Source organism: Balaenoptera musculus, chromosome 8 (genome assembly GCF_009873245.2).
Source record: "Balaenoptera musculus isolate JJ_BM4_2016_0621 chromosome 8, mBalMus1.pri.v3, whole genome shotgun sequence".
In the NCBI taxonomy this organism is placed as follows: Eukaryota; Metazoa; Chordata; class Mammalia; order Artiodactyla; family Balaenopteridae; genus Balaenoptera; species Balaenoptera musculus.
Window position 1 is genome coordinate 19359145 of NC_045792.1, and position 12359 is coordinate 19371503.

General features: G+C 36.2%; 1 protein-coding gene across 9 annotated transcripts in view; it reads right to left on the reverse strand.

The window, feature by feature from the left end:
• The window catches only part of LOC118899409 (protein O-glucosyltransferase 3), a 161938-nt gene that overhangs the window by 45336 nt on the left and 104243 nt on the right, over nucleotides 1-12359 (reverse strand). For 5 of the 9 annotated variants that reach the window (XM_036861099.1, XM_036861101.1, XM_036861102.1 and 2 more), the window contains 3 exons: nucleotides 11289-11342; nucleotides 10956-11156; nucleotides 9071-9201 (listed from right to left, as the gene is read on the reverse strand). In XM_036861099.1, coding sequence (XP_036716994.1) covers nucleotides 9071-9201; nucleotides 10956-11156; nucleotides 11289-11342 — 386 coding nt within the window. The remainder of the gene's footprint in view (nucleotides 1-9070; nucleotides 9202-10955; nucleotides 11157-11288; nucleotides 11343-12359) is intronic. The other 4 variants (XM_036861105.1, XM_036861104.1, XM_036861108.1 and 1 more) reach the window with 3 other exon arrangements.

The window sequence follows — 12359 nt, forward strand, 5'->3', positions numbered from 1 at the left end:
ACTTTTAGCTACTGCCCACAGTCAATAAGATCCCAACCCCCCTTGTATATGAAGTGGAGCTTCCTTCAGTTGTGCTCACTGGGAGAATATCCTTTCACCATTTTCTGGGCCAGTTGAGGGATTGTAATCTAGTGACTGTCTGTTTTTGGATGTTGCCAGCATCCTGTGCAGATCCACAGTGAATTAGACCTAATATACTCTCCCTCTGTTAACATGTCACAAGTGACTCCTCATGAAGCCAGAAGTATGGAGATGAAGAGGAGCCAATGTAGCATAAGTAGGTGTTGAAGAAGTCTGGGCCACCTGCTCATACAGCTTACCTTTGGGCTTCTGGACCTTCTCAGACCCATTCTCATATATACATCTACTTTATACTGAAATGAGGCTGTCTACTCTGTTTTACGGTTCAATGGATTAGATAAAATCCAGGTCAGTTCATAATCACATAGCAATTGGTATCCTACTGACAAGCTTCCAGTCTCTACCAGGACCCAGTAGCAAGCCTGGAACAAATTTTCAAATAGTTTTTGACAGCGATGGGCACTACCTTACTCCTAAACCCTAGAGGTCTGTGCTATGATCCTCCTATTAGGGCTCTTTAGAGGCTCCATACAGTCTTTCACTGTCTGCCAGAGACATTTCCAATACTGTTGGGACCGCTGGGCTATAAAGCCCAAGTGGTAGGGCAGCTTGACCACATTGTGAACCTGCTACCATGGTTTTTCTTACACCATGTCCCACTGGCACCTGCTAGCATTATTAATTACCTAGTAAATGGGTTAGAGCAGCATGCTCAAATGTGGCATATTTTACCTCCCAAATCCAGAGAGTGTTGTGTGTCTTCAAGGTGCAAGGTACAGAATCTTGTCTCTCACTTTAGAAAGTATAACCCAAAATGTCTATAAGCTTCAGCTATGTGGCAGACCCTTAACTTTTTGCCAAGTTTATCTCCCTCCCTCCTTCTAGTGTGTATTTGTCTTGTTAAGTCATCTAGGGAGTTGTCATTTTCTACTCACCGTGGTCAATTAGTATAAGGTCACCAGCGTAAAGGACAGGCATGATGTTTTATGGGAACTGAGATGCCATGCCCCTGGGGACAAGAGCAGGAAAGCTGACATAGCTCTGAGAGCAAGATGTAAAGATACACTCTGCTATTTCCATGTAAATGCAAACTCTTCTCTTTTTGTTTACTGATCAGGATGGGAAAGAACACATTTGCCAGGTCAAAAGCAGCCTAACAGATGCCAGGGACGTTGTTGATTTGCTCCATTAAAGAAACCACATCTGGAGGAAGCTTAGCTACAATTTGTGTCACCACCTGACTTCTACCACTTCAAAGTTCCATTATTCCCAGTAAACTAAAGGAGCCAATTCCATCACGATTTTCCCCACTGTCATCTTCAGTCTACAAAGAACAGCCACCACAAGTTCATCAAGAATTCTGCTGCTGGGCTTCCCTGGTGGCGCAGTGGTTGAGAGTCTGCCTGCTAATGCAGGGGACACGGGTTCGAGCCCTGGTCTGGGAAGATCCCACATGCCACGGAGCGGCTGGGCCCGTGAGCCACAGCTACTGAGCCTGCGCGTCTGGAGCCTGTGCCCCGCGACGGGAGGGGCCGCGATGGTGAGAGGCCCGCGCACCGCGATGAAGAGCGGTCCCCGCACCGCGATGAAGAGTGGCCCCCACTTGCCTCAACTGGAGAAAGCCCTCGCATGAACCGAAGACCCAACACAGCCAAAAATAAAAAAAAAAAAAAAAAAAAAAAAGAATTCTGCTGCTCCCCTAATTGCTTAATAACCTGATGAAGAGGATATCCTCTGGGGCCCACTGCGGTTATAGCCAGTGGGTGGCTAAACATATTGCATATAATAGGAACAAACATATGCATTCCCCAAGCCTTTAGAAATCCTTTTCTACAGTATACTAGAGAAGTTCAGGCATTTTGTAACTGTAGAGCTTTGGTTGAATTCAGGCTTTGATTAGCCAACCTAACAGACCAAACACCATTTCTGTTGTTGTTTTGGTTGTTTGGTTTTTTTTGGCCGCACCGTGCGGCTTGCAGGATCTTAGTTCCCTGACCAGGGATCGAACCCGTGCCCCCTGTGGTGGAAGCTCAGAGTCCTAACCACTGGACCTCCAGGGAAGTCCTTAAACACCATTTATTTCTGGATACTCAAGCCAACACATTAAATCCCTAATCTCAGGTGAGTGTGGCCATATCAATAAATTCAGCCTGGTCAACTTCTGAACACCTTAGAATCCACATTCACACATGCTTCTGAGCTCCTGTCAATACAGATTGTTAAATTCTCGAAACTCTTTTGGTTTATAAATGTCATCTCCTCCTGGAGTAGATCTTGTTCCTCTCTGTCTGGACTGTCCTGAGATATGTCTCAGTGTGGACTGGAGGCATTGAGGAAATGGTTGTGGGGGAATCCTAAGGAGAATCAGCATAAGTGTGTGGGGCAACTGAGCCAGGTGCAGTCATTGAAAGGCCTTTATGCAGAGAAGGGCTGGTTTCCTCAAAACAAAAAGGAAGGGTTTCCTCCATCAGCAGGAGAGTTTGAAGGCTGAAGGTTCTCAGCTTTGTCTATGTCTGCCCAAATATCCACATCCCAGTTCTCATCGTTCCACTTCTTCCCCACTAATGTCCTTAGCTAGCTTAGGACACAAGACCTGTCTAGGTCTTTTGGTTGCACTGCAAGCTCTATGACTTTGTGACCCTTTCAACTTGCCTCTGGATTGCCTCCAACTCACCCTGCAACCACAGGAGATGAAGGGTTACTCCATGGAGATCTTCTGATTGTCTGATCATGTTCTTAAAATTTTTTTTTTACAACTTAGTGAGTTATAAGTGATATACAGTAGACTGTATTTAAACTGTACAATTTGAACAGTTTTGACATAAGTATACACCTGTGAACCAATCACTGTAATAAAAGAAACAAATATATCCATCACCCCCCAGACTTCCTTGTGCTACTTTGTTAACCTTCCCTCCCTCCTTTCCCCCACCCGCATCTCCAGACAACTACTCATCTGCTTTGTGTCATTCTAGATTTCTTTGTATTTTCTAGAATTTCATGTAAATGAAATCATATAATATGTACTCTTTTTTGACTGGTTGCTTTCATTCAGCATCATTATTTTGAGATTCATCCATGTTGTTATGTTGTTATGTATGAACAATTCATTCCTTTGTACTGCTGAGTAGTATTCCTTTGTGTAGATATATCACAATTTGTTTATCCATTGACATTTGGGTAGATGGGTTGATGGGTTGTTTCTGGTTTTGGGCTATTAGAAATAAAGCAGCTATGAACTTGCATTACAATCTTTCTGTAGACATGTTTTTGTTTCTCTTGGGTAAATATCTGAGTAGAATGGCTGGATTTAATAGTAGATGTGTGTAACTTGTAAAATTAAAAAAAAACTGTCAAACTGTTTTCCAAAGTGTGTGTACCAGTTTGCATTTGCTCCATATCCATGCCAATAATTGGTATGACAGACTATTTTAGCCATTCTAGTGGTTGTGCAGTGGTATCTCATTACAGTTTTGTTTTGCACTTTCCTAATGACTAATGATGATAGTCATTAGTTCACTTGTGATTTTTTGCTATCTGTATATTCATTGGTAGAGTGTTCAGATCTTTTGTCCATTTTAAAATTGGGTTGTATTCTTATCATTGAATTTTGAGAGTTTTTTTTTTTTTACGTATTCTAGATACAAGACTTTTATCATGTACATATTTTGCAAATGTTCTCTTCCTGTCTGTGACTTGCATTTTTATTTTTACTAAAGTGTCTTAGGAGAGCAAAAGCTTTTAATTTTGATGAAGTGCAATTTAACAATCTTTTCTTTTATACTTCATGCCTTCTGCGTCCTATTTAAGAAATCTTTGCCATAAACAAAGTCACTAAGATTTTCTTGTTTGCTTACTTTTGGATATTTTATGGTGTTAACTCTCATTTTTTTAAGGTCTCATAAAGTGCTTTTATTTTATGATTTTTTTCAGATATATACATACTTTTCAGATTATTTTCCATTACAGGTTATTACAAGATATTGAATATAGTTCCCTATATTATACAGTAAATCCTTGTTTCTTATCTATTTAATGTATAGTAGTTTGTATCTGTTAATGCCATCTCCTAAATTATCCCTCTCCACACTTTCCCCTTAGGTAATCATAAATTTGTTTTCTATGTATGTGAGTCTGATTCTGTTTTGTATATAGTTTCATTTGTATTATTTTTAGATGCCACATATAAGGGATATCATGTAATATTTGTCTTTTCTCTGTCTGACTTATTTCACTTAGTATGATATTCTCTAGGTCCATTCATGTTGTTGCAAATGGCATTATTTTATTCTTTCTTATGGCTAATATTCCATTATATATATATATATATAAAACACATCTTCTTAAACCAATTGTCTGTTGATGGGCTTGGGTTGTTTCCATACCTTGGTTATTGTAAATAGTGGTGCTATGAACATTGGGGTACATGTATCTTTTCAAATTAGTGTTTCTGTCTTTGCTGGATATATGTTCAGGTATGGGATTGCTGGATCATATGGTAGCTCCTTTTTAGTTTAAGGAACCCCCATACTGTTTACCATAGTGGCTGTACCAATTTACATTCCCACTAACAGTGTAGAGGGTTTCCTTTTCTCCACACCCTCTCCAGCATCTATTATTTGTAGACTTTTTGGTGATTGCCATCCTGACAGGTGTGAGGTGATACCTCATTGTGGTTTTGATTTGCGTTTCTCTAATAATTAGCGATGTTGAGCATCTTTTCATGTGCCTGTTGGTCATCTGTATGTCTTCTTTGGAGAAATGTCTATTTAGGTCTTCTGCCCACTTTTTGATTGGGTTGTTTGTTTTTTTGATATTGAGTTGTATGCACTATGGTGTTAATTCTTATATTTAGATCTATGCTCTTTTCCAAATGAATTTTATATATGATGTGAGATAAGGATCAAGTTTCATTTCTCTGCATTTGAGTATCCAATTTGTTGAAAAGAATATCCTTTTCCAATTAAATTGCCGTGGCACCTGTGTTGAAACTCAATTAATAATATGTGTGTGGGTCTATTTCTCAACTGTCTCTTCTGTTCCATTGATCTGTATGTCTATCTTAATGCCAATACCACAATGTCTTTTTTTAAAATAAATTTATTTATTTTTATTTTTGGCTGTGTTGGGTCTTCGTTGCTGCACGTGGGCTTTCTTTAGTTGCGGCGAGGGGGGCTACTCTTTGTTGCGGTGCACGGGCTTCTCATTGTGGTGGCTTTTCTTGTTGCAGAGCATGGGCTCTAGGCGTGCAGTCTCAGTAGTTGTGGCACACAGGCTTAGTTCCTCCATGGCATGCGGGATCTTCCTGGACCAGGGATCGAACCCATGTCCCATGCATTGGCAGGCGAATTCTTAACCACTTCTCCACCAGGGACCCCCCACAAGGTCTTGATTACAGTAGTTTTATAATAAGTCTTAAAATCAGGTAACGTTAAGTTCTCCAAATTTTTTCCAAAATTATTTTGATTATTCTAGTTCCTTTTGCATTTACATATAAATTTTCAAATCAACTTGTCAAATTCCACAAAAAACCTGCTGGAAATTTTGATTGTGATTACATTGACTGTATACATCAATTTGGAGAGAACTGACATCTTAACAATATTGAGTCTTCTGGTCCATTAATACCTTATGACTATTTGTTTATTAAGTCTTCTCTAAGTTTTATCAGCAATATTTATTACTTTTCAGTGTACAGGTCATGTAGATTTTCCCTTCAATTTGTGCCTAGGTATTTCATATTTTCTGATGCTACTGTAAATGTTTTTGTTGTTTGTTGCAATACAATTGGTTTCTGTATCTCACAACCTTGATAAACTCACCTATTAGTTCCAGTAGCTTTTTAGTAGATTCCTTCGAATTCTGTACTTAGATGATCATGTCAACTGTGAACAAGGACAGTTTTAGTTCTTCCTTTCCAATCTCAGTGTTTCCCCCACCACTCTGCCCTGCCACCCTTATTGCACTGACTAGGACTTCAATGCAATGTTGTAAAGAAGTGGTGAGTGCAGATATCCTTGCCTTGTTCCTGATCTTAGAGAGAAAGCATTCAGCCATTCACCATTATCATGTTCACTGCAGGCTTTTTATAGATGCCCTTCATCAAGTTGAGGAGGCTCTCATCTATTCCTAGTTTGCCAAGAGTTTTCATTACAAATGGTAATTTTGTAAGTACTTTCTCTGCATCTTTTGAGATGATCATATCCAGTTTTGTTTTTTACGTCTGTTAATATGGTGGATTGCATTGATTGATTTCCAAATGTTAAACCAATATTGTATTCCTGGGTTAAACTCCATTTGTCTATAATGTTATTTAACATCATGTATCCATGTTCATGAGAGATATTGGTTGTTATTTTCTTGTAATAGCTTTTTTTCTCATAAGCCTTGAGTGGTTTTATATCCAATAACACTTGCCTCATAGAAAATGCTATAAATTTTCCTGTAAGTACTTCTTTAGCTGCATCCCCTAATTTTAATATGTTGTATTTTCATTTTTTATTAAATCAAAAATATTTTCAAGTTCCTCTTGTGACTTCTTTGACTCATGGATTATTTAGATATATGCTGTTTAATATCCAAATATTTGGAGGTTTTCCAGAAATTTTTCAGTTATTTTATTCTGTTTTAAATTCTTTTTTAATCTCATAATGATCAGAGAACCTCCTTTGTATGATTTTAATTCTTTTAAATTTGTGGATATTTGTTTTATGGCTCAGAATATGGTGTATATTGGTGAATGTTTCATGTGCACTTGAAAAGAATGTGTTTTCTTTTGTTGGGTTCAGTGCTCTATAAATGCCAATTATGTCAAGCTGGTTGACAGTGTTGCTCAAGTCTTCTACATCTTTACTAATTTATTGTCCACTTGTTATATCAATTACTAAGAAAAGGGTTTTGAAATCTCTGACTATAATTTTGGATTTGTCTATTTCTCCTTTCAGTACTATTAGTTTTTGTTTCATGTATTTTGAAGCTCTGTTATTAGGTAAACAAGCATTTAGGATTATGTTCTCTTGATGAATTTACCCCTCTTTATTACTTTGTTTGATATTAATATAGTCACTCTAGCTTTCTTTTGATTACTGTTAGCATAGTCCTCTTCCATGCTTTTAATTTTAACCTATTTGTGCTCTTTTAGTTCTTGTACATAACGTATAGTTGGGTCTTGCTTTCTTATCCAGTCTGTCAGTCACTGTCTTTATTTGGGATGCTTAGACCATTTACATTTAATATGATTATTGATATGGTTGGTTTTAATCTACATCATGCTATTCATTTTATATTTGTCCTCCCAGTTCTTTGTTTCCTTTCCTCATCCAAGAGAGGATGGATTGTTTGTTATGATTCTATTTTATTTTCATTATTATCTTATTAGGTTTACATATTGCTTGTTGTTGATTTTATGGTTGCTTTAGGGTTTGTAGTATATATATTTAACTCTCATGGTCTACTTCAAGCAATATTATACCACTTCATGTGTAGTATAAGGACCTTCCAGCAGTACATTTCCATTTCATCTTTCTCAACCTTTGTGGTATTGTTATCATATATTTACTTCTGCACTGTTATAAATTTGTAAATACCATAATACATTTTCACTGTTTCTGCTTTAAATAGTTAATTACCTTAAAAATGTTTTTGAACTTTATTCAGTAATTGCATCTATATGTTGATATTGTATTGTGATTTTTTGGAACTATTTACTTGTAATGTCAGAAAAAATAAGCAATTATGTTTTGTTTGATGAAGATTTTCAATATAAGAGAAAAGGAGTATAATTGTGGAATCAGGAACTGATAGGCAATATCAATATTAACTCATTAGTTTAAAATGTAATACCTATCATTTAAAATATTGTGGTAAAACCAACATAAAATTTATTGTCTTAACTATTTATCATAACTATTTTTAAGTGTATAGTTTAGTAGTTAGTTAATTACCTTTTAAAGAGATTAAAGTAGTAGGAAGAAAAGTTCTTTATACTGCTTGTCCATTCATGGTGATAGAACTCAGCTTTTGTCTGTCTGAAATGTGTTCTTTCATTTTTATTTTTAAAATACATTTTTGGTGAGTCAGCTGACATTATTTTTTCTTCTCAGGGATATATTTTCCTGCTTCTTTGAGTGCCTGGTAATTGATTACTATATGGTAGACATTGTGAATTTTAGAGATTTTGACCACTTGAGTTTTTTGTGTTCCTTTAAATATTTGGGGGCTTTGTTCTTGTACATTGTCAAGTAAACTTGGAAACAATTTGATTCTTTTGAGACTTGCTTTTAATATTTGTTAGATAGGTCCAGAATGACTTTTAGTGTAATCTGTACAAGTCAGTTTCTTTAGGGGAGAAAGAAAGTTTGAGAATGGTATAGAGTGGGTCTAGAGGGTCATATTAAAGTTATCTCATATATAAGAGTAAATGCTGATTTTCGGGCTTCCCTGGTGGCGCAGTGGTTGAGAATCTGTCTGCCAATGCAGGACACACGGGTTCGAGCCCTGGTCTGGGAAGATCCCACATGCTGCGGAGCAACTAGGCCCGTGAGCCACAACTACTGAGCCTGCGCGTCTGGAGCCTGTGCTCCGCAACAAGAGAGGCCGCGACAGTGAGAGGCCCGCGCACCGCGATGAAGAGTGGCCCCCGCTTGTCCCAACTAGAGAAAACCCTCGTACAGAAACGAAGACCCAACACAGCCATAAATAAATAAATAAATAAATACTTTAAAAAAAAATGCTGATTTTCATATCTCATGTTCCAAAAGATTATGATTTCCTTGTGGTCAAAGAGAACCTGTCTTTTCCCATTTATATCCCAGAGATTAACAGTGTCTAGCAGGCATTTATTAAATATTTGCTTTCTATGTATTTTTAAAAATATACTGTAATCTTTCATCTTATTTTTAAAGTAACATGTAGTTAGTTTAGTAGTGATAGCAATCTAAAAAAATGACTGTATACTTCTTTAGTAAGTCTAAGTATTTCATCAACTTACATTTGCCGCATCCATTCTATTTTTTTAATTTTTCTTTTCTTTTCTATATCTTGCTTTCTCTTCAATTTAGAGAAATGGAATTCACTTTCCTTTTTGTCTCCCACCATTACATTTTCAGTAGACTTCCAAAACTATTGAGAAATGAAAAATGAATACACAAAATATTGGATTACTGATTATGAGGTTATCTGACTATAGAAAAGAACTTCTGTGTGTTCAATAGGAATATGCCAAGATAGAAACAGAGGAGAGGATAGACCCTTTTAAGATATTTCTAATTAAGTGAATGGCACATTGAACCTTAAGAGGCACATGCCATAGAAAAATTAGTGTGCTGAGGTACTATTTAATAAGTATTTGTTGAATGAATAAATGAATAGACATATTCTAAGAGTGTTTTAGTTTCTCATAAGAACAGATCTGACCAGTAGGTGCTACTGACTTTTGAAGACTCTAATCCTCAAGGAATATGGGCACACTCAAAGAATATAGAAATCTCACCATTGTGTCCCAAGACTTTGTGGTTTCCCCTGTTTGACACTTTATACTAACTGGTTGCCTGTTTTCCTATTTCCAATTCATTCTTCCTCCCTCACCACATACACATTAAATAACAAAGAGGAAAGTTTGTTACCCCTCACAGCACTCTAAACTTGCCCCTATTAAAGCACATATTCACTGCACTGTACTGAAATATTCTGTTTACTTGACTCTCTCCTTAATTAAAAGCAAACTACTTGAGGGGAAGGACTATTCTTATGTACTATTGCTTCCCAAGCATCTAGTACAATGCCTGACATCTGGTTGGTATGCAATAAAGTTTGTTGAATGAATGAATGAATTCACACTTTGATCATTTTCACTTTTCATACTTAGTATATTCAGTATACTACATTCTACAATCTGTATACCAGAGATTGAGGATTTGAATGAAGATACTTGTGGCCATATAAACAAATATCCAGAACTATAGAACCAGATAATGTTAACTTTTAAAATATAAGCTTACAGGGCTTCTCTGGTGGCGCAGTGGTTGAGAATCTGCCTGCCAATGCAGGGGACACGGGTTCGAGCCCTGGTCTGGGAAGATCCCACATGCCGCGGAGCAACTAGGCCCGTGAGCCACAACTACTGAGCCTGCACGTCTGGAGCCTGTGCTCCGCAACAAGAGAGGTCGCGATAGTGAGAGGCCCACACACCATGATGAAGAGTGGCCCCCGCTTGCCGCAACTAGAGAAAGCCCTCGCACAGAAACGAAAGAGCCAACAAAGCCAAAAATGAATAAATAAATAAATAAATTTATTTAAAAAAAAAAATATATATATATAAGCTTACAAATATCCTTAGATAGAAATTATTTCCACAAAAAGATTAAACATGGGTGTCTATAGAAAAGTCCTAGAATCACATATATGCATTAGGAACTATGTATATTTAAAATCATTCTGTTCATATGAGCACATGTTAAATTTTCCAACACCATGAAAACCCAAATGATCTCCCACTAGTGTCTGCTGTTACAAGCTCTATAGAGAAAATGGCATATTATTCTCAAGAACCCTCACCTCTTGTTCAAGGATTAATACAGAGTCAACAACATCTTCAGATTTGCTTTGTTATAAAGATGTGTAATGGCTGAGTGCCAGAGAGTATCTAAAGATAGCCTAGATTCAAAGATGATTATTAAAAGTAGAAGTAAATGTAAAAAAAAAAGATATATTGCTGTATCTTGAAGTATATTAGTGACCACAGAATAGTTAAGCAAATTTTACCAGTTAAATTAGTAGGATTCATTATTATTAAAAATAATCTAAAAATTAATTTTCAGAAAGACAGGTTTCTACGCACATAATATTCAAAATGATTAATGTTTATCTTTTCTTACTTTATCAGAAACAGGCCTCCAGCCATTGTTCTCTATACGACGATACCAGCCACTATAATCCTCTTCCTGAAGATTATCACTTTTAATATGAGATGTATGTTTCGCTGGAAGTTTTGTGTAATCTCTAGGGCTATTAGCACACAGATCTTCAATATGTCTGTGAGTGAAAATTTTATAGTATATTTCAGGTGGAAATTTAACCTATAGTTGGAAAAGTTCAAAGGACCATTTCAATTTAATTAGAAAAATGGTGTATGTTTTTTAAAATTACATCTTTTAAATCTCATATAAATGTGCTTTAAAAGTACTAAATAAGAATTTATCCATACTTACACCACCTAATCTGAATCGTACATTAATGCCAGCAGCAGCATCTAGAAGTTCTGCCTATAAAAAAAAAGTTAGTCTTCAACATTCTGTATATATCAGCTCACAACTTCTCACTCTATTATGTTAAATAGTTGTTGAATATTGATCATTTATGAAATAGATGAAGTGAATAAACCTCAAATAGTTAATTTTAAATCAGAAAGTATCTTAGGATTTATTTTCTTATAGACACTCAATAAGTAAAACAGCTTACATTATAACTGGGAAAATGATACCAAACTATGTTTCCTTTCTATGTAATGTAAAAGTGTAAAAGTCAGGTGATTTGTTAGTCATAAAAGAGAAGTTTTAAAAAAATTCCTCCAATATATGATTTCATATTAAATATCTTCCAGGTAAATTCAGAGAAAAAAATGTGACTGGTGAATCTGAGTTAAACAGCAGATAACCTTTCCTAGCTAGCTTTTATTAAATCAAAATTCCATGTTTAAATTTTGTAAGAATTGTATATAGTTGGTCTTCTAAATTTTAGTGCCCCACACCAAATGGAAAGTAGAGAAAAAAATTCTTGGTCCCCAACCTGTCTCCTGATTATACTAAGTTAGATGAGAAAACAGATGTTACCCTAAATTGTTCAGCCTGAAAGACAACATTATTTTTGCATAATTTTCTCCTGGCTAAAAACTACACACACACACACACACATACATGGTCCCTGACTTATGATGGTTTGACTTACAATTTTTCATCTTTATGATGGTGCAAAAGTGATACATATTCAGTAGAAACCATACTACTAATTTTGAATTTTGATCTTTTCCCAGGCTAGTGATACACTGTATGATACTCACTCTGTCCTGTGATGCTGGGCAGCAGCAATGAGAGAGATAGAGAACATAAAATACTAGTATCAGAAATGAAAGATGGGACATCACTACTGATTCCATGGACACTAAAAGGATAATGAACAAATATTATGAATAACTCTATGCCCACAAATTTGATAACCTAAACTAAATGGATTGATTCCTTGAAAGACACAACCTACCAAACCTCACATAAGGAGAAATAGAC